Source organism: Papio anubis, chromosome 16 (assembly GCF_008728515.1).
Source record: "Papio anubis isolate 15944 chromosome 16, Panubis1.0, whole genome shotgun sequence".
Lineage (NCBI taxonomy): Eukaryota > Metazoa > Chordata > Mammalia > Primates > Cercopithecidae > Papio > Papio anubis.
In genome coordinates, this window is record NC_044991.1 from 69,370,963 (window position 1) to 69,397,075 (window position 26,113).

The 26,113-nt window shown below is 41.5% G+C and overlaps 1 protein-coding gene across 14 annotated transcripts in view; it reads right to left on the reverse strand.

Moving 5' to 3' along the window:
• The window catches only part of PTPRT (protein tyrosine phosphatase receptor type T), a 1,118,479-nt gene that overhangs the window by 82,122 nt on the left and 1,010,244 nt on the right, over positions 1–26,113 (reverse strand). For 12 of the 14 annotated variants that reach the window (XM_017944806.3, XM_017944803.3, XM_017944801.3 and 9 more), the window contains one exon: positions 8,208–8,398. In XM_017944806.3, the coding sequence (XP_017800295.2) occupies positions 8,208–8,398 (191 nt within the window). The remainder of the gene's footprint in view (positions 1–8,207; positions 8,399–26,113) is intronic. The other 2 variants (XM_017944805.3, XM_021921808.2) reach the window with 1 other exon arrangement.

Here is a 26,113-nt window from a genome sequence, read left to right on the forward strand (position 1 = left end):
AGATTCCTATTAAATCTCCCTAACTAGTTTCATTTTATTTCTCCTTTCATAGGCAGACATCTTTGTTTCTCCTCAAAAAGCTGGCTGCAGCATTTTAATCGTTTCGTTTTTTGCTTCCAAGCTTTGCACATGTAGCTCCCTCTTGTACACAACCTTCTCCTCTACCCATCTTCTTCTACTTTTCTCTAACTCAGAGTCTTATCTTTTGTGAAACTTCTGATAGATTTTGGCAACAAGAAGTGACAAAAAGCAAGTGTGTCTCCAAAGCATTTGAACTAGAGTTCTGTTACATCATTACATGGTGCAGCAAGACCATGAGCTTTCTTTAAAGTAGCGTCTTTATTTTCTTTATTTAGCTTTCTATCTCCAGTGCCCAAACAGTGTTAGGTGCACAATAAATACTTAATCAGTGTTTCTGGCCACATGAGTGTTCATAAAATAGAAGCATATACTATCAGCCTTTAGAATTTCATGCTAAGCTTGTAGTCAAACATTTCACAGATGAAAATGAGACCCAGAGAGGAAAGAATCTTGCCCAAGACCACCCAGAGTCTCAGGAGCAGATTGAGAACCAGGTTTTGTCTCTTGGTCAAAGGATTTTTCTATAGTACCACCTGAAAATTGCTCATTTGGTTGGGGGAGATCCTGTATTAAATACACAAAAAACCCACCATGTGCTCTGTTACAAACCATATTGTAAGTAGAACAATAAAAATAGGCTAAAAGGGAAAGACTGAGTCTCTTCCCTTTTCCCTTAATGGGGAATCTCACACAAGGGTACCTCTATTCCTCCCAGCTGTGAGTCTACAATCTTGGGGATCCCCATGACTCACTTCAGGCTACAGACTTCCAGCTGCCTACACTCATCTCCATGGTCATACATGAGCTTCTGGGTGGCTGACTCTAGGCCAGCAACTCTCCTCTATACTTGCAGCCAGCTACATTGAAGAGGCAGACTACCAGGGGCCATGATCATAACCTTGGTAACTCTTCCAAGATCCTAGATCCCTCCAAGATCCTTGGTAACTCTTCCATGATCATAACTTTGGTAATAGTCTCTTCCATGTGAACTCTTTCCTGCTGGAAAACTCCCAAGTTTGAAACCACATGGGTCACTGATGACTTTTGGCCACTCCCTGTAATGGCTTATTGTCTTGTTTTATCAATCTGGGGGTGGAGTGGAGTGAAACGAGCAGGTGGAGCCTAGGTATTCCTATTTTGGTCATTATGAGTTCCCAGAGTTGAAGAATCCCATGGATTTCCCATTCATGATTTGGGCATGGACCAGTAATTCCTCATGCTCCTCCCTAGAACCATGCCCATCTACAAATTGAGGAGCTGAACCAGAACCTTTCTGGGGTTGCCTGTGATGGGATATTCTATCACTCTGTTACCAACTGAGGAGAGCAAACCTTGTGGGAGAAGCAGAGGTGTCCTCGGACACTGCTTAGGGGGCTCTGAGCAGAGAAGGGAGCACCTGGGGTGACCTGAAACTTCCACCTCTATAGTTATACCCCATTCAAAAGCTGCCTGCCTGCCATCACCCCATTATCCACAGATGACTAAGAGCAAGATGGCAATACAGGCCTTCCCCACAAAAGCCATACATATGGCATGTCCATCCTGAGCTAGAAAATGAACAAATGTTTGCTCTTCATTAGGCTGCATCATACTCCTCACAGCTGTTCCTTGTTGCTTTAAATAGTCTTAATGGAGCTGTAATAACCAGATACCTTCTGGTTGCCCTACTGGGCTTGTTCCATTCATTACGACGACAGGCTCTCTGGATTGAACTGGGATGAACTTCTTCCTTCTCTCCATCACAAAGTCACCTCTTCCTATTCTCCCTCATCTTCCCTAAACCTGCTGCTCGTCTGACTACCATGGCAGGGTTACATGGGACACAGACAACTCGGCTCTCCAGCCCACATCTCTTATCTTTTGCTGTGATGCTTAGGGTTTTGCTGTGTAACAGGGGAAGGTGGGAGAACTGGAGCTGGGGGGAAGCAGGCTGGGGAGGGAGGACGCTGTGGTTCAGAATCACATGCCCTTGACTTTAATAGGAAGGGCATATGGTACAGAATCACATGCCCTTTCATCAGCAGGAGTAGACCTGAGGGTTGGCAGAGCACGCCAGGGGATGGGTCTGTGGGCACAAGCAGGGCACATGCTGGGGACTCCATGGGTTTTCTTAGTGGTTCTCAGCTTTAAAAGTATATTCCCATCAACAGGAGGGCTTAGAAAACACTGAAGTATACATCCCACCCCAAGTGAAACTGATCTGAAATGTGGCCTGAGCATTGGTGTTTTTTTAAAACTTCCCCAGGTAATTCTAATGTGCAACCCAAATTGAAAGCCTCTGACTGAGGCTTGGATCTGTCTGGCAGGTGAAGTTAACTTGCCTTGGGCCTCCTTGAGCTCCTAGGAGCCCAAGGCCCTTGGCCAATTGTGGTTTTTAGAACTTGAGACATAACCATGGGAGTGGTAGCCCCAGACAGTGAGGTTCCCATGCGACCATCAGTGGGAGGGAGGCCCAGCTGGCCCGGCTGATTGGTTCTTATTTAGACTCCCAGAATATCAGTGACAGAAGGGTTCTTTGGATCACTTTGACAAACCCCTTTGCTCCCACTGCATAAATGTGGAAATGGAGGCCCAGAGGACAGGGACCTGCCTAAGGTCACCTGAATACTTCATAATTGTTATAGGACTTGATTCCAGGCATTTTGACTCTCAATTCAAGATGGTTCACACATTATTTCAAATAATTGAACTTAAAATATATATATTGAGAGACTCAAGTTTTCATGCCAATGAGAACAAGCTGATTTTATGGCTCTACATGCAGAGAAAGTGCGTAGGCTTGTCTGGGCTCTGGGCCCAGTCTCATGGTTTGGGCAGCCCCATATTTTCCTTGAATTACTGTCCCAGACGCCTACCTGCCTCTGTTGTCCCTGCTCTGATCTCTACAAGATCTAAAACGCAAATCTACTTTAAAAAGTCCTGCTCTCTTCGATGGCTCCAGTGGCTTCTTGATTACAACCCAAACTCATTAGCACAACAAATGCTCGCCTTTTGTTTCATCTTGGCCCCTGTTGACAATTTCAGCCCCATCTCCCTCCATGCTTCCTCCCAAACCGTTTCTAGTTCCCCTCACTCAACCTGCTGTGCAGACTCCCGTGCCATAGCTTATGCTAACCGCTGTGCCCGGAACACCCTTCCCTTCTTTAATTTGGTTCTTCCTACTTCTCAAGCTTTGGGCTTTATGTCTTCCAGAAAGCCACTGGCTGTTCACCTTTAGGCTGGGTTAATGCATTCCACCCCCAAGGATTCTCATAGCTCTGGATATACCTCTATGGTGGCATTTGTTTTGGTCTCTAAGAATAGGCTCTACGTTCCCTAGAAGGCAAGGGCTCTATTTCAGCTCCCAGAGCCTAGTACAGTGTCTGTCCCATGAAAAATGCTCCCATATCTTAAAGTTGAAATTCTGAAAGGCCTAGTCCTAGGTCGATGTCTTTGTCTATACTCACTTGCTTGATGACTTCACCCAGTGTGGCTTTAATCATCTGTAGGCCAATAACTCCCAAAGGTTTCTCTCCAGCCCAGGCTTCTTTACCAAATTTCAGCTTCATAGATCCAACTACCTCCTTGCTACATGGAGACACTAATACGTCTAATGGACATTGCAAACTCAATTTAACATGAAACTACTGATTGTTCCAGCTCTGCTTTACTTGAGCGTCCCCACTTCCATTAGAGGCAGCTCCGTCCTACCAGTGGCACAAACAGCAGCCTTGGAGTTACCCTTAATTCCTTTTGTAACATATACCATGTGTTAGGAAATGCTGTTGGCTCCATCTTTTAAATATATTCAGAATCCATCCACGTCTCACCACCTTCTCTGCCATGCCCTGAGTCATTGTTGTCTCTCACCTGAGTTACTGCAATGTCCTCTTAATTGGTCTCCTTGCTTTCACCCTTGCCTTCCTAAGTTCCATTCTCAACACAGTAGCTAGAATGAAGTAAGGACAGATCATTAGCACTTGTCTTCTTAAAGCTCTGCAGTGGCTTTCCATTTTAGTCAGAGTAAAAGTCGAAGTCCTTATAACGGGTTGTAATGCATAGCATGGTCATGTCCCTCTTTATTTCTCCAGTCAAATCTCCTATTACTTTTATCCCTTGGTCACTCTGCCTCTGTTATCCTGGCCTCTTTGCAACTGCTTGTACGTGCCAGGTATATTACTCTCTGGATCTGGAACGCTCTTCCTCCAGATATCTTCCACCATGTCTTTATTCAAGTTTCATCTTCTAATTAAGGACTACCCTTTTATCCTGTTTACTATTGGAACCTCCTTTACTTCATGTCCCTGGAACAAATCTCCCTTCCTTGCTCTGTTCTTTCTTTTTCCATGGTACTTGTGGCAGACTGTATTATTATCCAAAGATTTTCTTTCTCTTTTTCTTTGGAGATGGAGTCTCATTCTGCCCTGAGGTTGGAGTATAGTGGCATGATCTCAGCTCACTGCAACCTCTGCTTCCTGGGTTCAAGTGATTCTCCTGCCTCAGCCTCCAGGGTACTTAGGGTTACAGGCACCCACCATCACGCCGGGCTAATTTTTGTATTTGTAGTAGAGAAAGGGTTTCACCATGTTGGCCAGGCTGGTCTTGAACTCCTGACCTCAGGCAATCCACCCACCTCAGCCTCCCAAAGTGCTGGGATTACAGGCATGAACCACTGCGCCTGGGCTTTTATTTTCCCCCCACAATATTTCTTGCTCTGCATGCTCCTCTAGAATCTGGCACCTGCCCCTCCTCCTCCCTCATCAAGGGATAGAGTCAAATTCCCCTCTCCTAGAAAGTAGGGGAGTTTTTACCTGCTTACAACCACTAATACATGGTAGGAATAATGCAGTGTGATACCCAAGTTTGGGTCACAAAGGTGATGCACTTTTCACCTTTTATCTGGGGAGCTCACCTATGGAGCTCTAAGCCACCATGGAAATCGTCCAGCTATCTCAAGGCTACCACGCTGTGAAGAAGCCCAGGTCACTGAAGAGGCCATGTGTAGGTCTTCCAGTGGACAATCCCAGCTGAAAGCCTGCATCAATCACTAGTCATGTGAGTGAAGACATGTTCAGATGATTCCAGCCCCCAGCCTTGGAGACTTCCTAGCCCAGGCTCTGGATACTGTGTGGAAGAAACAGGTTATCCCTGTTGTACCCTGCACAGATTCCACAGAATCAATGAATGCAAGAAATTGGTTATGTTGCTAAAATTTGGAGTGGTTTGTAACATAGCACACAGTATTTTTCACTGTCTAACACACTACATTATAAAATTTGCTTATTTTTTAAGCTTATGTTTATTTCCTACTTCCCTTGCTAGAATACAAGCTTCAGGAGGGCAAGAATCTTTGTTTCATTCACTGTTGTATCCCAAATACCTAGAATCGTCCTTGGCAATAATAAATAGTAAATATTTACTGAACAAATTTTAAGTGATTGTTCAACTGAATTGAATTTTGTCTTCTGACGCAGCTTGCTATGGCTGAGATGTCCCTTAGATGTCAACTTGTCAAACCCACTCGTTTGTATGAAAAAACTGAGAACAGAGAAGTGACAGACAACAAACAGCACATAGCAGACTCATATGAGAGTAGGATTGGAGGCTCCGTAGTCTTATATCTGCAATAGGATTCTCCCAGCAGATCTGTGACTCTTATGCTCAGGATGAAGATTCGAGATATCAGAGGAGCCCTGATGATCAAAGCAATATCCAGCTGTATTCTGGGCTGGACATCGTGGGCTAGCACATTGTGAAATGACTTTTATCAGGCAATATTTTCCAATTAACCCTCAGTTAATCAGAAAATAATGTTAACTAGAAGCTAAGCATTACAGCTTGCTGATTAATATAATTTGAACTAATTGAGGCCAAGGCTAGCCTAGTTAGATTTCTGGTTGAGGTTCAAATGATGAAATGACATGTATTGTTTGTTTTCTTATAAAAGCTCTTCATTTCCATGCTAGAAAGTTTGGAAAATGCAAAAGGGTACAAAGAAAAAGTTTTGAAAAGCAACTCATCACACAGGGATGAATGCTTTAAAAGAAATGTTAATTTAGAAGGAAATGCATGAAAGTGTCAAATACACTTGTAATTCTGTCTTCAAATTTCAGATTGCAAGTTCTTACATATGTGTTTCTCAGCATTTGGCTGCTTGTCCCTTTTTTTTTTTTTTTTTTTTTTTTTTTTTTTTTTGGTGGTAAGCCACATATCTCCCTTAATGATATTTGAAACTTTTAATCAAATTGTTATGACTAATGTTGAATATACCATTTCAAACAACATAACCTTCCTGACATTTGCTCAACAAACAGGTCTGTATACACACACATAAAGCACGCTCACATGCACCCTATGCCCCCGAGACTGGGACCATTCAATCCCCTAGCAAATGAGATCCAGGGATGGGTAGTAATGAGATCATCTTCTTCAACTCTAATTTGAATATCCTTTCAAGATTTGTAGATGAGAATATGAAAAATGCTATTTTACTTAGACTGTTTTTGAAATTAAGTGCTAGCTCTCCGAAGCTGGTAATTACTCACATCCATTGACAAAAACGTTTTTGTTCTCACAGATATGTCAAACATGCCCCTTGTCACCATGTTTTACATGCTCATAAAGTTTTAGGACCAGACAGATCCTGAGAGATCACCTTATCCAAATTCTTCATTCAACTAATAAAGAATTTTAAAACTCAGATAGCAAAATTCTAAAATCTAACAGCTTACTACATTGGAATCCAGCTGTCTGGACCCCTAGTTTAGCACAATTTCATGACCTCATACGACTTCAGAAATATTGCTTTGTAAGCTCTTTCTCAGAATATAGTCTGAGGGATAAACTTAGTCTGCAATATCAAGAATTCCAAATGTGTGGAGTCTGAGCCAATGAGTTTTCTACTGCACACAGCAAAACTGAATCAAGCATATCTGGGGCACACACTGCATGTGAAGAGAAAAAAAAGAACAAACAACAACAAAAAAACCCCACACAAATACATATAATTCAGAGCATGGTACACAGAAGATACTCAAAAGATATTTTAGGAAGGAAGGAGGGAAGGGAGAGAGAGGAAAGGAAAAGTGAAGAAAGAAATTGTTTTCAAAGCTGACTGCAGCTGGAGTCTACCTGCAACTAGGAGAGTTGCAGAATTATTCTTGGAGAGTCAGCTGCTCTTTGGTTCAGAAAAAAACATCTTAATGCATTTTCCTTTTATTTTGCTTTTTGTTTGTAAAAGGTGAGGCCTAATGGGCAGGATTTGAAACAAAAAGAGTGAGATAGAGAAAGCTAAATTGTTCTGCAAAATAAAAGAGGAATGTGGGGCCCTTTGTCTGGATACTGAGGGGTGGGGGTGGAGGAAGTTTTGAGGACACTAAAGAAGACTTTGAGGAGAAATTAGATAGAGACCTGTTGGGAGACCAGAACCTTAGAAGGCCTTACCAGCAATGCAGATGGTTAAGGAACTTATAAGAAGAACAGCGTTGTATTGAGGTGCTGCCTGTCGTTTGCTGCAGTCCTTCTCTATTATTTCCCAAACCTTGGTAACAACCACTACCTGCAAATCCTTTGTGTTAGAGATGCTTTGGGGAGGTGGGAAAGGGATGCCCATGCAGGGTGAAGAGAAGGTGCAGAAAGAGGGAACTGTGGTCACTGGAGATGAAGCATTGCCTTTGTGGGGTGGGAGCGAGGACCAGAATACTACAGAAGCTTGAGTATGAGACAAGAGGTGACCAAGAGCAAGCAGGCATGCTGGAAATCATTGGCAGGGGAGATGTGCTGGCTTTTCTACAGCATGTGGGATGGGAGCTGGAGCCATTCTGGCATGTTGAATGGAGGTGAGACTCCAAGGTGTAGAAACTTTGGAGATAATGAAAGGGGAAGGGGAGAGAAACAGGAGTGAAGTCTTAGAATATTTAGCATGGCGCTTCTCAAATTTAATGTGTATACAAATCACCTAGTTTCTGGTTAAAATGCAGGTTCTGATTCAGCAGGGCGGGATGTGGCCTGAGATGCTGCATTTCCCACACGATCCCAGGTGATACTGATGCTGCTGGCCAGGGAGCCATGCTTTTTGTAGCAAGGCTTTAGTGCCCAAGTAAGTCTCTGAAACAATCAGAAAGTTTCCCCACAGGCTGGTCTCTTACCTCGTATTCCTCCTTGAACCCATAGCCCTGGCCTCTCTTCATCTGCGTGATGTGCTGCAGCAAGTCAGCCACCCGGATGGCAGGCTGGAACTGGTCCCGGGGGTAACTCATCTCCACAGGGTCACAGGTGCGGTAGGGATGAGTCTGGATCGTGAGAGTGGGCTGGGAAAGCTCCCCACGGCTGCCATCTGCTTAGAAAAGGAGGAGGCAGAACAGATCATCACCTATAGAAGCGTTGCCCTTTGTCCTCCCTGTCTCCCCCAGCGTGGCTTGAGGAGGGCAGAGGGAACCAACTTGGGACTCAACTGATCAGGAAACTGCAGAAAGACCGGAGATACACTCCTTCCCTGGCCTGGCTGTGTTGGTAGATCTAAGTATCAAACCCACAAACAAACCAACAAACACAATACATTTCAAGGGCACATACTGACAAAGTTCCAGCCTGGTTGTCATTCCAGTCTGTATCAGTCCTTCCTTTAGACTTGGTGGGGCAGAACCACTGAGAAGCAGGAAGGCTATTTATTGGGAGCCCCCCTCCTGTTTAGGAAGCAGAGAGGCTGGAAATAGTGCCTGATGCCTGGCTGCAGGGGAGGAGAGCCTCAGGTGCTCGAAGATTGGAGTCACATATAAGCCACTGGTCCATTTGCCTGCATCCCTGTGATCTGGCTTATCTACTAATTTTTTTTCCTTTGAGTTTTACCCTGGGAGGAATTGCAGCCAGTATTGGACTGCCAGCAGCTAGCAGGGACCCTGACCCTCCCAGCTGCTCTCTGTAGTTATGAGCTCTGCCCCAGTGACCACCTTCTTGCTATTGTATAGTTTCCCCATCACTTAATACTATTAATCCAGTGGCATCATTGAACCCACCTTGCAGGTAGGGAAGCCTGGACCTCTTCCTTCAGTGCTGCTAGCTACTTTCTCCAGGCCTGGATCCCGTGCCTCATCGCCTTCATAAAATCTCTGCCTGATGTAAGATCTATATTCTCTCTTGAAAAAAACCTTTTCATCCAATGAGTTGCTTTAACTGCCTTCTGTCAGTTTGGCCACCCTGAAAGCTGATGCTTGCTCATACTGGGTTGGAATTCTTCCGTTCCCCTTGGACCACTAAAACCAATGTCTTGCTTACCACCTTCCTGCCAGGCATACATTCTTGGTCTTTCAGGGCCAGTTTACCTTTCCCAGAACCATCTAGGCTTGGTCTTCCCAACCTCCTTCCAAAGACATGAATGAACAGTCTATGCCCCGGACCATCTTGTTTGTGGCATGCAAGAGATGAGAACTGTCAGCTGCAGCAGTTGATGTGTCTCCCCCAGATGTTTTCAGACCCTGTGAAACACCTATGCAGATACCCACTTGGCCTATGCCATACTCATTCCCTGGGAGGCTTAGCATATATTCCTGATTTTCTGCAACTTGTCTTTTCAAAATCCACGTTCCCTTCAGCTTGTTTGCCTGTCATGTTGGAATAATCCATCAGACATGGATTCCGTGTGTGAATGCACACTCTACTTTTCTGCAGCAACATCAGCAAGCCTGTTCCTGGCAAGGAAAGATAACGGAAGGGAACACCTGGCTTTCCTGCTTTCTAGGTGACCAACTTGTCCCAGTTTGACTGACAATTTTCCAGTTTTAGCTTTGAAAGTTCAGCTGTTGGGAAACCTCTCAGTCACGGGCACACGGGAATGGTTGGTCACCCTAATGCTTTCAATTATACCTGTGGTTGGAGTAGGGGATAAATTTTTCACTTTGCAGCCTTCTGCCTGCCCCCACCTACTGGCTCCTCCAAGAGAGGAGAGGCTACTAATCTGACTGGTCTGAGCTTGAGACACTGATTGGGTCATATCTAATTAGCAGGTGGGGTCATCGTAGGTAGAGTGTAGTCTCCAAAACTTCCTGATTCAGGGTAGTACGTAAACATCCCCAAAGCAGAGGCTGTCCTTTGGGGACCAGCCAAATAACCCCTGGATTGCCTACAGAAAGATTTCTAAGATTTAGATATATGCACAAGAAAGAAGGGCCCAGGCAAGTTGTTAGCAAAACCTTCCTGACTGCACAGAAGAGAAATACTGCTTACTTTTTCTCCCACAATTTTAGGTAATAGCTAGTATGTGTTCACTGGCATTGCTTAAATGCACCACTTGGCAAACATGGGGGCTGTTTCCTTTCTCCATCACCCCCTTGGGTTCATGAGTTCGACTTACCGAGAACCCACTCTGTGCCAAGGACTATGGTAGGCAGTGGCAATGCAGACAGAAATACTGATTCCACCCTCAAGGCTTGACAGTTTAGCAAGGAAATAGGCAAGAAGAACCAACTGAAGAAAAAGGACAGAGCCTGAGAGATGAAGGCACATTTAGTTAAAAGCAAGGAGGTTGATTAGGAGTAAAAGCTGTGGGTAGAAATGTCAGGGGGGCAACACTGTAAGAGACGATGCAAGGCAGATCCAGAAAGACTGTGAATGTGTAAGACCCTTGAAGCTAGTGTGAACCTGTTGAAAGGTTTTAGGAGGAATCTCCTTCTTTAAAGACTCACACTGTTTCTTGTAGGTGTCCCAGCTGTCATGAATAGCTGTCATCAAAGGCATCCTTCCAGCAAATATCACTCCTGTGATGGTGTGATTGGAAATGGAGAGGAAGGGAGCACTTGTGTTTGATTCATCTAGAGATGGTACAAAGCTACAGCAAGAGCCACAGAGGTATGGATTGTGAATACCTAAAGCTTGGAGTCATGCCATACGCCACGATTTCTAGGAAAGGATGAGCTGAGTCAATGCCAGGAGGCCTGTATTTCCCACTATGTGTGATGGGGACAGATGTCTTCGGAGACCCATAGTCTCCCACAGGAACTTGGGGCATGGGCTGCATGGGAGACCAGCTGCCTGGGAAAGACAGGCTTCCTAGGAATGGGAACTTGGCTTTTTATGTGTGTGAGAAACGTCAAATGTTTCCAAAACCAACCAAATAGCTGTCAATATGGATATTTTCCCTAAACACATTGCTAGACAGACTGTAAACTTGGTGTCAGCAAAACCAACACTGGAATGGAAAATAAATGCATTGAAATTTAACAACTTGTATTGCTGTAACATTTGCAATAATGTCAATGCCAGTGCTAACGATGCTATGAAGACTCAGAACCAAGGGATTTTCAAGGTTTATTAATCCAACGGGTTGGACTCCCCTTTCCAAAGTATCTTACCTCACCTATTCCCTTATTAACCTCTGATAATGCAGAAGTGATGTCTTTTATCACACTCCATTTCACCAGACGCACTATACTTAATTTTCCATCATTAGGTTTAATGAAAACCCAATTTCACAACTCACTTCTCTCAGGAACCTACAAGAAATGCTACGTTTTTATCAGGCCCAATTAAAAGACGTTATGATGTTCCTATTCGAGAGGGAGCTTTAAAACTAATGTGCGATTCTCCTGCTAATCCAGCAAGGGCACTGGAATTCACATGCTGCTCATAAAATGTAACTCACACCAGCTGGCCCAGGGACAGAGCACTTTTCATTTTTTCTCCTCACCAGCCCCTTAATTTTCATGCCATTTCAACTTCTGATTTATGGGTCTGGTATGTTTATTTATCGTGTAATAATATTTTGGATTTCTTTCACACTTTTTATATAGCTGTTGCCTAACCCTGTGAATTTTTCTGCAGTAATTCTTGTCACTGCCTGCGAGGAGCTTGTGGGATGGGCAGAAGGATTTTGGTGATGTGTATGAGATTTTGGTTTACTATCTCTCTGATTTCCCCTTTGCTGTCTCTCTGCTCTCTCCTTCTCTTCCTTGGGATCCTAGATTCATCACCGCCACTGCCCATCCCTGGCCCCTGTCCCACTGCTGCCAGCCATATAGATCTCCCTCTACCTTTAGTCACATATTTCCAGTCACTTGCTAGGAATTGCCACTCCAACTGGTTAAGAAATATTTAATGAGTACCTATACTGTACAATGCACCATGTTAGACACTATGTTCATACAGGAAGGAGGTATATTCAGGTTTAAATAAGCAGGCCACAGCCCTTGAAGGAGGGGAGAAGAAAATATAAGGTGTGCGTGAATAAGTCTAACTAAGATAGGGAGAGATAGGCATCTAGGAGATGGAAGAAGGATGTGTCATGGGGTTTGGCAATCTGGAAACATTCTCCAAGCTTTAGGCATTCATGATCCACCTCTGTGTCTCTTGCCATAGCTGTGTACCATCTATGTGAGAGCTGTCCAACAGAACTTTCCACAACAATGGAAGTGTTCTACCTCTATTCTCCACAGTTTGGTGGCCACTAACCACATGTGGCTACTGAGCATCTGAAATGTGGCTAACGAGACAGAGGAACTGAATTTTAAATTTTGTTTCATTTTAATTAATTTAAATGGAAATATCTACAGGTGGCTTATGTCTACTATATTGGGCAGTGCGGATATACAGAAAGAGATAGGGAAAGGAAGAGAGTTCTAGAGTCACACAGTAGGGCAAAGAGGTCTAGAACAGCACTGACCAGTGAAAATATATTGCAAGCCATGTATGTAATTTAAGATGGTCTTGTGGCAACATTAAATAAGGTGAAAAAGAACACATGAAAGTAATTTCAATAATACAGTTTACCTAACTCCATATATCTGAAATAATATTTCAACATATAATTAGAAAAATTATTAATGCTATATTTTTACATTCTTTATTCACACAAAAGCTTTGAAATCCAATGTGTATTTTACACTTACAGTACATTTCAATTCAGACTGGCCATATTTCCAGGATTCAACAGACACTGGTAAATCGTGGGCTACTATATGGGACAATGCAGGTGCACACAGACTTATCCAGAGCCAGATCAAGTTCTAAAGAGAGGTAATTTAGAGCTGGAGTAAATGCTAAATAAAAAAACACCGATCCAGTGTAAAACAGCTCTCACCCAGCACTATCCAAAAAAAAAATTACATATTGACGTGAATGTTCTGTATTTGCACTGTTCAATATGGTAGCCACTGGCCCTCTGTGGCTATTGAGCACTTGAAATGTGCCTACTGGTGCTGAGGAAATGAATGCTTAATTTGATTTTGATTTATTTCAATTTAAATAGCCACAGGTGGCCAGTGGCTATCGTATTGAACAATGTAGATCTACACAATTGCATCCTTAAAATTTTTCTTCAAATAAACTCTCAACTATGTTATTTTGTTTTTACTTTGCCTCATTATGAATGATAGTGCAACATAAAATCATGAATATGATGTGCTAATTTTGTTTTAGTACTCACTAAAATGTTTACATAAATATTTAAGAAGTCTGGGCCGGGTGCGGTGGCTCATGCCTGTAATCCCAGCACTTTGAGAGGCCTAGCTGGGCATATTGCCTAGGTCAGGAGTTTGAGACCAGTCTGGCCAACATGGTGAAACCCTATCTCTACTAAAAGTACAAAAAAATTAGCCAGGCATGGTAGTGTGCATCTGAAATCCCAGCTACTTGAGAGGCTGAGGCAGGGGAGTTGCTTGAACCAGGGAGGCGGAAGTTGCAGTGAGCCAAGATGGTGCCATTGCACTCCAGCCTGGGGCAACAGAGCAAGACTTTGTCTTAAAAAAAAAAAAAAAAAAAAGAAAGGAAAAAAGGGTCTGTTCATATTGCATGAGAGGAACTCAATCTGCACCCTGAGAAATGTCGAGTCTGGGTCCCAGAATCAGATAGAATGGGGTTTAGATCATTCTTTGGCCAAGTGACAAAACTTTCTGCATCTCATTTTCTTTATCTATAATACAGAGAAAACACATGTTGTAAGGATTCAAAGAGATAGTGCATGCTGAGTGCTCAGTACAGTGCCTGGTATCCAGGAAGCAGTAAAAACCAGTATTTGTTCTGATGATTTTGTACCTAATGTCATTTTGGACATATGAGAATCCACACACTAGAGATGGCATCTAGGGAGTCTTTTAGGGCTTCTTTCGCCTTTCCTTGTCTCCTCTCTACTTTCCTTTATGACATACTCCAAAGCCATCTATTTTACTCCATGTCTGCTGCTATTGCCCTCATTCAGGTCTTCATGACAGGACTATTCCATCAGTTTCCTAATGGTCCTTCCTGCTTTCACAGTTCCCTTTACACAGCTTTGATCAAGTCATTTTTCTTAGCAAAAGTCTTCATGGAGTCAAGACAAAATTTCTTAACTACCTAATCAAATTCCTGTAGTTTCTTACCAGTATCAATGTATTTCTTCTATCCCTATTCATCCTAGCTCCATGTGCCCTTTAGGGAAGGAGAGTATGAAGAGTGATGTGTAAGTAGCTAGAGACTGCTCACTGAGAGGGGAGAGTCTGGGAGAGGAGAGAAGTTTTGAGGTGAGGAGGAGGCTGGGTCACCTGCACGGAGTGGAGATGCAACTGGAACCGACACTGTGGGGGCTGTGGCAACAGCAGGTGTCAAAGCATAGACTCTGAAGATAAAACTTTGGATTCAAATATCCACAGCTTTCTAGTTATAGGACTTCAAATCAGTTACAGCTGACCCTTGAATAACATAGAGGTTAGAGGGACCAACCCATTGTGGAGTTGAAAATCCACGTATAACTTATCATGCCCCCAAAACTTAACTACTAATAGCCTACTGTTGAGCAGAAGCCTTACTGATAACATAAACAGTAGATTAACACACATGTTGTATATGTGTTATATACTGTGTTCCTACAGTAAAGTAAGCTAGAGAAAAAAAAATGTTATGAAGAAAATCATAAGGAAGAGAAAATATATTTACTGTTTATTAAGTGGAAGTGGATCATCATACAGTTCTTCATCCTCATTGTCTACACATTGAGTAGACTGAGGAGGAGGAGGAGGAGGAAGAGAGGTTGGTCTTGCTGTCTCAGGAGTGACAGAGGCAGAAGAAAATCCATATATTAAGTAAACCTGTGCAGTTCAAACCCATGTTGTTCAAGGGTAAACATACTTTGAGCCTAAGGTCTTTATTTGTAATTGCTGATAGTGATGACAATGATCATGATTCATCATCATCATCTTCTTTGAGAAGGCTGTTGCAAGGGTTAAATGTGATTCTACTGGAAGAAATCTCAAGGTGGCACCTGGCTAGCAGTCAGTGCCTCCCCGTTTCTCCCTCACAAAATACTAACAAAGCCTCAAGATAATAAACTTATAACAGCTCTGAAATCTAAGTCAATCCACTAACCTATTGCCAGAATTTGGGGAGAAAACTTCTTTATTATTGCAGCAGCACACATACCATGTGCAGGAAGATATATACTTCATTTTGTAAAAAATTCTCTAAAATCCCTGGAATTGTACAACATCATCTTTCAATTGATTCAACCACAGGTAGTTTCCCCTCCAACATTGGAAGTGATTACATTTCCTTGTTGAAGCATAAGATGAAGCAGTTGGCTTGTGCTTAGGAGTCATGTTGTAAGAATAGTCTGTTCTGTGTTTTTGAATTCCAGACTTGCACTAGGGTAGGTGTATGAGATTTGTGACCCCTAAGGAACAGTAGATTCACTCCTCTTACTCAATGTAACAACAGATGGATTTACCTTTTCATGTATTTCTTATGTCTGACCAAACACACAGTAGGGTCGAACTTGTAAAACAAATAGTAATAGAATGCCACTCCACTGTGCCATTTTCTGTGGAGCCGAAACAAACATGATACAATTGACTTTGATAGACTTTGTTACTTGGGATAAAGCCAACCCAATGGCCTGAAGAATAGAAAAGAAATGCTTCCCATTTTCTCATTTGAATTCCTGAGCTCAGAGAATCAAAAAGTGTATCAGCCAAATAGCAGGGTTGGGGCATTTCCAAGCTCTTTCTCCTCCTAAACCTCCATCACTGGGGTCTTTGACATGGTAAAGAAAAAAGATGGTATCTTTGTTTCTGAGATGCAGATTCAGTGTCAGGAGGCAATTGTGATGGGAATAGTCATGGGAAAATGCTTCTAGGATTCATTTACTGTTTCTGATAAAGAGATCAATCCTCCTGTTTGTGGGGAGACTATGAATTCCTTCTTTCACAGCACTCACATCAGATGGAAGGATGGTGTTAGACGCTCTATGTAGGGATGGGGGCTATAAACATCCATTGCTCCTCTTGCTTAAACCACTGCCAGAATTTGGGAGGAATATTGATGAATTATAGCGGCATCACACATGCCAAGATGGCATGGAATAAAAGGATTCCAACAATAAGTAGGTGGACAGTGAGGTAACAATGAGGATCTGCCTCCTTTGTTTACTGGCAAACACCAGGTCTGGAGAGACTTCTCTTCCTTTAAAGTTAAATAAACAGAAACAAGATAATGTGAGGTCTTAGAAAAAAATTCACCACGTTAACAGTAAGGAAAATGACAGCCTGGATGCTGCGAAAAATACAATTAAAAATAAAAAGCCGTCAGTATTGACTGTTTACCCAAGAGGCATCCCCTGTGTTGTTACTTTCTGGCTAAGTTCACCATATGACTTGGTGGGGGCAGACGCAGGGAATGACCCTACTTCCAGAACAAGGGACAAATCCTGATGTCCCTGCACCATCAAGGTGTTCCGATCCCTTTTGCAAGTTAAATAAAAACCTTTTATATGATATGGGAGGGAAGTTCTATTAGAAGGCTTCTAGGAAAGGTTCTCTTATCTCTAAGAAGGACAATCTGGTGGCCTGTCTCTGCCACTAGACAGTACCATGTCTGGGTGTGATGCCTGGAACTGCTAAAACAATCTGGCATCCATGAGGGGAGCTGGGCTGAGGTTGTCCTCACGCCAAGATGAGATGATGAAGAGGAGAGCTTGAAAGAATGTGGGTCCTCAATGACATTCATGGGCATCTCATTCAACCAACTCTAACACTTGACTTTCTGTCCTAGAAGATAATACATTAACTTACTGCTTACGCCACTTTTATTCTTTTTTTTTTTTTTTTCTGTTACTGGTATCTTAATCTAAACAACAGAAAGCAGAAATGCATTTTAGGTTCCTTGATGTTTATTGAAAATGAAATGCAAGAAAACATAGAAGAATAAAGGAAGTTAAAGGTGAAATAATAAGACAACAGATTTTTCCAAAAACAGATCAAGTTAAGAAGTAGCTAGAAAAAATATTTACTGGGTGAGGTGAGCAACAATTGTAAAGAAACAAAAATGCAATAGCGGAATTAAAATGGGCATTGGAATCTGTAATGAGAATAAGCAACAAGCAGAAACTTGTAGAGAATTAATTTGAAAAACTTGGAGATTAAAAGGCAAGGAAACCAGAATACAATGTATGTTTCCTTTGTATCTATCATCTGCTCATGTGTGTTCATGCGTGAAGGCAACAAAAAGACATTTTTAGAGAAAAGAAAACAAATGTATAAAAGACACAATCGGTGTTACAGAAGAAGAGAACAGAATAAATGGAACAGAAGCATATTATGTGTCCTTTCTTATCAGAATACAATATTAAAACAACTCCTTGGCAAAATAAAAACTTAAATCTTCACATGTAAAGAGTTCTCCACCTACAACTTAAAAATAGAGCCTATATTCTGATACAATTGTTTAAATATTATTGATGTAGAAATACTCAGATAAACATCTAGGCTGCAAAATGGCTGTGTATAAAAAATTAGGAACTACGTTAGTCATATTATTTTTGCCCAAATTTAAATTCCAGAAAACAATGAAACAAAATTTTTCAAGGAAAAATAGTGTGACTAAAAAATTATACAGTAAATAGTTTTTCATGTTTGAAGCCATGGAAGGGCATTCCCTGACACATAAAGATTCAGTAGTTACGTTGGCTCGGATTCTTTTCCAGAGGGTTGGGTAGCTGAGAAAGCTAGTCAAGGATGTGAGTCCAGAAATAGAGAAAAAAACATCCACAAGAATGGAAGAAGTCTTGTTATAAAAAAACTGATTTGGCAGACATAGATATGAGTGTACAAATCACAATAAATGTCAATCAAAACAGAATGAACTATAAGAAGTAATTCTTAAATCAGATTTAAAAATCTAATATAAAAATTCTTGGCTAAAATTTCCAATTGTATTAACAAAAACCAGGAAGTAGGTGACTGATACATCACTAGGAATAAAAGTATATTATCTTCTTCACCTTTCATAATGGATAGTCAGTGTGTACAATTTCAACCCTGACACTCTTAACTGAAAAATGCAATTTTAAGTGAATATGTGTGTACTGTAGAGGGGTGTGTGTGTGTGTGTGTGTTTAAGGCATCAACTACTAGCATAATAAGAAGAATGAACAGGATTCAAATGGAGATAAAAAACAAAACAAAGAAAACCCTAACTTCTACTATAGGTGCATCTGGCATCCAAATTTTGTTACTTGTTTGATAGAAGCACCTGCCAACATAGAAATCAACATTAAAAAATCTGTGTAATACCACTGAAAACTACGCTCTCCTGACAAGCAAATGAGAAATCGTCCTGTAGAGGTATTTTCATAATCCAAGGCACATTAATTCCCACAGAACCAACTTGCCTCCACTAAAGATGAACTCACAGTAAAAAATAAATTATAAAGAATGACAAGAGCCTTGTAAGGAAGCTTATCCCCATAGGAGAGAGTCAGGAGTCATGATACACAGAAAAATACACCTCGCAAGAACTGAAAATAATAAAACAATCCAAGAGACTATTAAGTAAATACATTTAGATTGATTAAAGATAAAAAAGAAGGAATATGAACCATTGCAATAATGCATACATGATAGAAAAAGGACAGGTGGGTTTGAAAAATACACATTCAGCTTCTTGAGATAAAAAACATAGTCACTGAAAATAGAAAGAAAATAAATATGTATATAAGAACAGACATTCATGGAACATAATACAAGTTAAAGATACAGCAGAGGAGCTGGAAAAAAAAGCAAAAGCTGGCTCTTTACTTTGAAAACACCAACAAATTAGACAAACCTCTGCCAAAAAATGATTAAGGAAAAAAGACACAAATAAGCCACTTCACAGTTGTTAGATACTGATAGAACATTTTTAGCCCAGGCTTAGACTGGAGGATGATTAATGACCAGAGAAGTCCTGAGACACATCTCAAGGCTCTGATGGACATGGTCCGGGTCAGCTGGTAAACACCAGCCCATCACCAGGGTGCTAGCTTTTTGAAAAAGAAGTCGTATTTTGAGATTATAGATTCACATGCAAATGTAAGAAATAACATAAATTGGTCTTAAATACACTTCACCCAGTTTTCCCCAATGTTAGCACTTGTGTAACTATAGTACAATATTATAATCAGAAAATTGACATATATTTTACTGATCTCATTAAGATTTCATTAGTTTTACATGCGCTCATGTGTATGTTTATGCAATTTTATCACACGTGTAGATCTGTGTGACCACCATCACAGTCAAGATGCAGAAATGGTTACATCACAAGGATCTCTCATGCAATGGAACATTAGCTTTGAGTCTCTCTCTTGTTTCTACATGATCCCTGGTTACTAGATTCTGGGAGACTGCAGCAATAATGAAAAGAATTGTCTCTCAGTGAAATGCCAAACTCTGCTAGGGATTGACAAACCGGGATCCCATCTTTCCTGATGCTCCTTTAATCCAGGCTTCCACAAGACCATAACATGTGGTTGGTCATACATGCTGTGCACTGTTCAATTTTACAGGGTGCCATTCCTTTCACGGCCCTGTTTTGTGATCTACAAGAGCCATCAATCTTTACTTGTTCCAGTGACTAGCGGTTGTTATTTTCATTTTGAGTAAATCAAGTGGAAAGTTTCACCCATCTGGTCTAGAGGGGAAGCAATAAACAAACATTAGTTTATGGACTTAGTTCCCTAAGAGCTAAGGCAGAGTTAAGAAACAAGACCTCTGTTCAGAGTTTCTTCTATGTGTCTGGAGTGAATTGGGTCACCATGAAGGGTTTTGTGTATGTCATGTGTGTGGGGAGTGTGTGTATCCTGGCAAGTATGTAAGTTTTCCCTTACCTGTTCTCCAGCCGGATATAAATGGCTTTTTATCTGTTTTAGAAAATAAACATCTAGGTATAATTTTGTTCAAAAAAGGGTTTCACTATTTTTTTAAAAAACTTTCAAAATAATTTTTTTCTTTTTGTCAAAATTCTATCAAAATCAGTGAGGAAACAGGCAGCAAAAATGCTGATACCAGTGTTCCACAGCATAGGTTGTATAAACAATACATTTGAAAAGAAATGAAAACTCATTGAGTTTGCTAGAGCAACAGATGTTTAGTAGTGATAGGGATTCTCTGTGGCTGGCCTTAACCACTTAGTGATCAAACTAGGAAGTGAGGGAGTAAAGCTGAGGGGTATGCATGGGATCCTGGAAATATGTTGTTGTACCACAAATAAGAAGGGATATAATTAAGGGCTTTTTAAGTGTTTTAACTGTTGCACACTGGAAACATAAGCCCTTTTTGGTAACATGTAAGTTGATCGTTTAATTCTTGCATATTCACCATCCATTTATACTTTCAGAGACACTTACATTTGAAAATAATGGCCTTGAAAAATGCTGAACTTTGACCAGTAGAAAAACAACCCATAAACAGACAATGAAACATACGCCTAAAGAATTTTGTAAACTGATGATAAGGTAGAGTACAAATATTGGTTGGCAAAGAATGTATTCCCAGAGAGTGTATTCTTTTTCAGAAGAGAATGAAGTATATTAAAATAAGATGAAACTGCAAGGTGGCTTAGTGTTTGAAAGATTAATATTATTGGAAAGTTACTTCATGCTATCAGTAAGAAGTTCTGCATGTGACTATGGCTTGTTAACATAAATAGCATATGCAAAAGAACTTGGAAGAACATGTCTCGGTCAGTAAGTTACTCAAAGCATAAATAATAAAGAAAGGTAAATCACACAGTTTTAATATTTTTGCAAGCATGAAGAGAGTGATAAGGGTATGGCATTTCAGAGCAGTTTATATGGAAGGAAAGACGGATTCAATGAGGAAGGATCTGAGTTATAGATAAAGGGATTGATTGAGGCAGCAAGCACAAGAAATGGAAAGTGACCCTGCATGTCAGTACTGTGTTTCACAGAGCCACTACCAGCGTAAATAAAACCCGGTATTGGTAGATCAATGTGGACTCACCTGCCCCTATTCTCAAACCATCACTTAAAGGAAAACTTGGGCAGATGAACTTAACCTCAAAGTGGGGCCCTGTGTTGGCTGGGACTGCCAGCAACTTGGACAGTCTTCTGCCTTGAAAATTCTAGAGTGTTAGAAGAATCTGACATATTGAGGAAAACAGCGAGTCCAATAGGAAAGACAGAGAGGCTCACACCATACTCTCTGAAGATAGGGAAGTGGTCTAATGTGTACAGACTTTGGACACGAATAGCCCTGAGTGAGAACCCTGACACCGCCACTCATTGCCTGTGTGACTCTGGGCAAGTTACTCAATCTCTCTGAACCAGTCTCTGCAAAGCCTTTATGGCTGGTATCTCTGAAAACTGGAGATAGAAAGAGAAAATCAAGCACTGATTTATAATTGTTAGAAGCTCAACACATCATAGGTTAGAATTGTTAGAAGCTCAACACATCAGAGGTTAACACAACAGAAGAAGAGATAGTCATTGCTCTCCATGGCCAGGATCCTCAGACTGCTGCCCCTCTCTTTCCAGATTCATGGTGGCTGAAACAGCATCCTTACAACTCCTTGAATCCCCTCTTCCTTCTCCCTGTTCTTTTCTCCAAAATAAGGCATGAGAACTTTTTCAAAGGCCAAAGTTGAGCATGTCACCTCCTTGCTCAAACTTTTTATTGGATGCCCGCTGTCCTTTGGCTATGTTCCAGATTTAAAATATTTAATATGGCTTCAAGGCTATGATTGGTCTAGCTCTCACTCATCTCATTTGCCTCATCTTATGTCTCTGTGTCCTTTGCCCACTAGGCTGCAGCCACACTGTCTCCTCACTGAATTCTTGCCCACCTGAGAATCTGTACAGGATGTGCTATTCTCCTGGTGTGTTTATAACTTTCCCCCCAAACTTCCAAGGCCACGTGGACTCCTATTCACCCCTCAGCACTCAGCTCAAGTCACTTCCTCTTCTAGAAGAAACAAACCAATCTGTGGTAGGAATGAATGGTGGTTACCAACTGGGTTGAGTAGGGGCAGGGATTGGCTGGGAATGGGCATGAGGGATCTTCCTGGCAAGTCTGTATATTACAAGGGGGCTGGATTGCACAGTGTATGCAATTGTTGAACTCATAAAATGGAAAACCAAAGATTTGTGTGTTTCTTTGGAAGTAAATTTTATCTCAAAGAAAAAAAACAAACAGACTTTTGAGTCTGCATTAATGATGTGCACAGTTAAATACTGGGAGGAAAGGGAAGTGTAGTGATGTCTAAAATTTCCTTTGATATGCATAAAAAATTAAGATGGATTGAAGGATGGATATATGGGAAGATAGGTAATAAAATAAATATAGTAAAATGTTAATAGTAGAATCTAGGGGATGACTGGTCACTAAAAATATTTTAACTTTTCTGAATGAAGATATCATGGAAGACATCCCTGTCTGCCTCCATCCCCATCTGAGGGTCCCATGTTATATCCTAACAGTATCATTTTCATGAATTACAATATATATATATTCCTGAACATATATCACCTTCATGAATTACTATAGTTATTGAATAATAGTGAGATTAATATCTTATCCTTCATCAGACTGTAAGCTCCATGAAGATAGGTATTATATCTGTGTTGTTTACCCGTGTATCTCCAGAATCTAGTGCCTACTCTGGAAACACTCATTTGTTAGGTACACCTCGCTCTCTGAAATCCACCCTCCACCTTTTGAACAATACTAAGCTGTACTACTTCATTCATTCAGTAAGAGCAGAAAGAATGTTATTGATAAATACAGTGTTTGTTTATCTTCAAGGTTCATCTGTCATGCCTTCTAATTCCTTTGGTGAGGATATCATGATCTCTATTTCCTGCCTCAGTTCCATTTGCCTTGGTGAGTATGGAGAGCTTGATAAGCCACATTTACTCAAAATGCGTATCTTCTCCAGATGGGCTTCTGGTGATTTTAACTACACCCAGATCCAAAGCTCTTCTCTCAGAGTGAAAATGTTCAGCTTCACTGTGGTTCCAGGTTGGACTGGACATGATTTGGAGTTTCTCATTGGCTCCAGGGTTGTGTGTGCACTAAAAACAACTGACCCAGAATTTTGTATTATGTATATATCACCAAACTCCATAACCTGCACACTCATGGGAAGATGTGTGATAGAAGGAAAAGACTTTAAGTCATGCCTCACACTGCAAATACAGGCTGCTTTTATTTTCTATCTCTCATTCATCAAAATTGTAATAAGACTAAGGAACGCAAAATAGTTGCAGAGTAACACTTAGCTAAACTAGAAAAACTCAATTTTGACAGGTTTTTACAATCTGCAGCCTGACAGGTGACTTCGTCTTTTGTTGATGTGCAAGAAAGAGAAAATGAAATAACTAAACTTGCCTGAAAGAGGAAATTTAAATGTGCAATGGATGTTTGAAAGAGTTTGCCATCGTCATGGGTAGATAAAAGCTTCCTTTCTCCATTTCCAACTATGTCCTCGATACTTAGGCTGAGTTTATGGACATAATGAACTACAAAGACAACAGGACATTAAGACAATGGAAAGAACTCCCTTTGAAAGTTACAAGACCTGAGTTTTCATCCTGGTGTTTCCACTAAGTTATCTTGCACAATTACCTTCACCTTTGTGGATCTTAATTTTAAAACTAGGCAGCTGAATTAGACCAATTCTTCTCAAGGTATAATGTACATATCTAGAGATCTTCTATAGGCAGATTCTAATTCAGTGGGCTGAAGTGTGGCCTGAGAGCCTACATTTGTAACAAGCTTTCAGGTGATGCTGATGATGCTGGTCCATGGACCACACCTGGAGTAGTGAGGGATGAGGTGGTCCCTAAGGAAGCTTCCAGTTAAAAGATACAATATGTTTTTTAAGGTTCACTTCTCATAAAAAAGCAAACATTCTTTCTGCTCTTACTGAATGAATGAGGTAGTACAGCTTAGTATTGTTCAAAACCAACCAAAAATGCAACTAATTAAAGCTGATGGCCTTAACCCTGGAAAGAACAGATACCTAACACTCTCATAAGAATGAATAAAGCAGTGTGTCCCCATCAAGGTTCAGCCTGGCTGATTCTCAGCTGCTGCATTATAGAGGTTGATCACTGAAATGCCAAACTACTTTGTTTATATAGTAGATTCCAAATCCTAGTACTGTACAAGAGTCATTCAAAGAACGTATTAAATATAGATTCCTTTGCTCCATACTCTAGGCATAAGGATTTAGTGGCTTTAGTTTGGGGCCAGTCATGTTTTGGGAATCACTGTTATAACCATTTTATGGGTGGCAGGATAGCACCTAGGGAAAAAAAATGGTAAGTTTGACCCAATTCCTTATTGAGAACATGGTAAAGATCTTTCTGTCTGTCTGTCTTCCTCCCTCCTCCCTTCCCTCCCCACCCCTTCCCTCCTCTCTTTTGTCTTTCTTTCCTTTCCCCCTCCCCTCCCCTTCCTTTCCATTCCTCTCTCCCTCCCTCCCTCCCTCCCTCCCTCCCTCCCTCCCTCCCTCCCTCCCTTCCTTCCTTCCTTCCTTCCTTCCTTCCTTCCTTCCTTCCTTCCTTCCTTCCTTCCTTTTTCTTTCTCCTTCCCCTTCCCTTCCTTTTCTTTCCTTCATGGAGTCTAGCTCTGTCACCCAGGCTGGAGTGCAGTGGCATGATCTTGGCTCATGCAACCTCCACCACCTGGGTTCAGTTGACTCTCCTGCCTCAGCCTCCAGAGTAGCTGAGATAACAGGTTCCTGCCACCACACCCAGCTAATTTTTGTATTTTTAGTAGAGACAATTTCACTGTGTTGGTCAGGCTGTTCTCAAACTCCTGACCTCGTGATCCGCCTGCCTTGGCTTCCCAAAGTGCTAGGATTACAAGCGTGAGCCACCGTGCCCAGCCAGAAGATCTGTTTTTCAAGCCTACTTGCCAGCCTCTGAAGAATCCTAGTGACTTCTCATAGTAATAAAGGTGTGCAAGTCACAAGAGAGTCAATGTTATAGGGAAGCAGTCTCTGAATAATTGCCCTTATGGGATGTCAAAGCTTTGAGGATCCCTGACAGCTGCAATGAGAGGTCTGGACTGTAATTCCTATCCTTCTTGTCTATTGAAATGCATCAGAAGAACCAGGGTTAAATCCTGGCTCTACTACTTATTAGTCAAAGGCTTTGGGCAAATTAATATAACATCTCACATGTTAAGCCATGTATTAGTTATCCACTGGTACCTGACAAACTACCCCCAACCACAGCAACTTAAAATAACAAACATATAAGATCTCAGTTTCTGCAGATAGAAATCTGGTTGCAGCCTAGATGTGTATCTCTGGCTCAAGGTCTTTTGTGAGGTTGCACTCAGGCTGACAGCTGTGGCAATGATCTCATCTGAAGACTCAGCTGGGAGAGAATTCAAGTTAACTGATTTCATATTTACTGACATGATCCTGGCAGATTCATTTTTTCATGGGCTACTGCAGTATGGGACTCAGTTCCTTGCTGGCTGTTGGCTGGGCATCTCCCTCAATTTCTTGCCAAGTGGGCCTCTTCATAGGGCAACTTACAACACGGTAGCTAGCTTCCCAAGGAACAGGAAGTGGGAGTGAGAGACAGCACCCAAGATAAAAGCCACAATCTTCTTAAAGACAAATCTTGAAAGGGACATCTTATCACTTTATCATATTCTATTCATTGGAAGCCAGTCACTAGATTTAGGCTGCAATGAGGAAGGGCGTTATATAAGAATGTGGCATAGGAGGCAGGGATCATTGGGGCCATCTTAAAGGGTGCCAACCACGAATGCTAATATCACTCTGCAATGTTTTTGTGAGA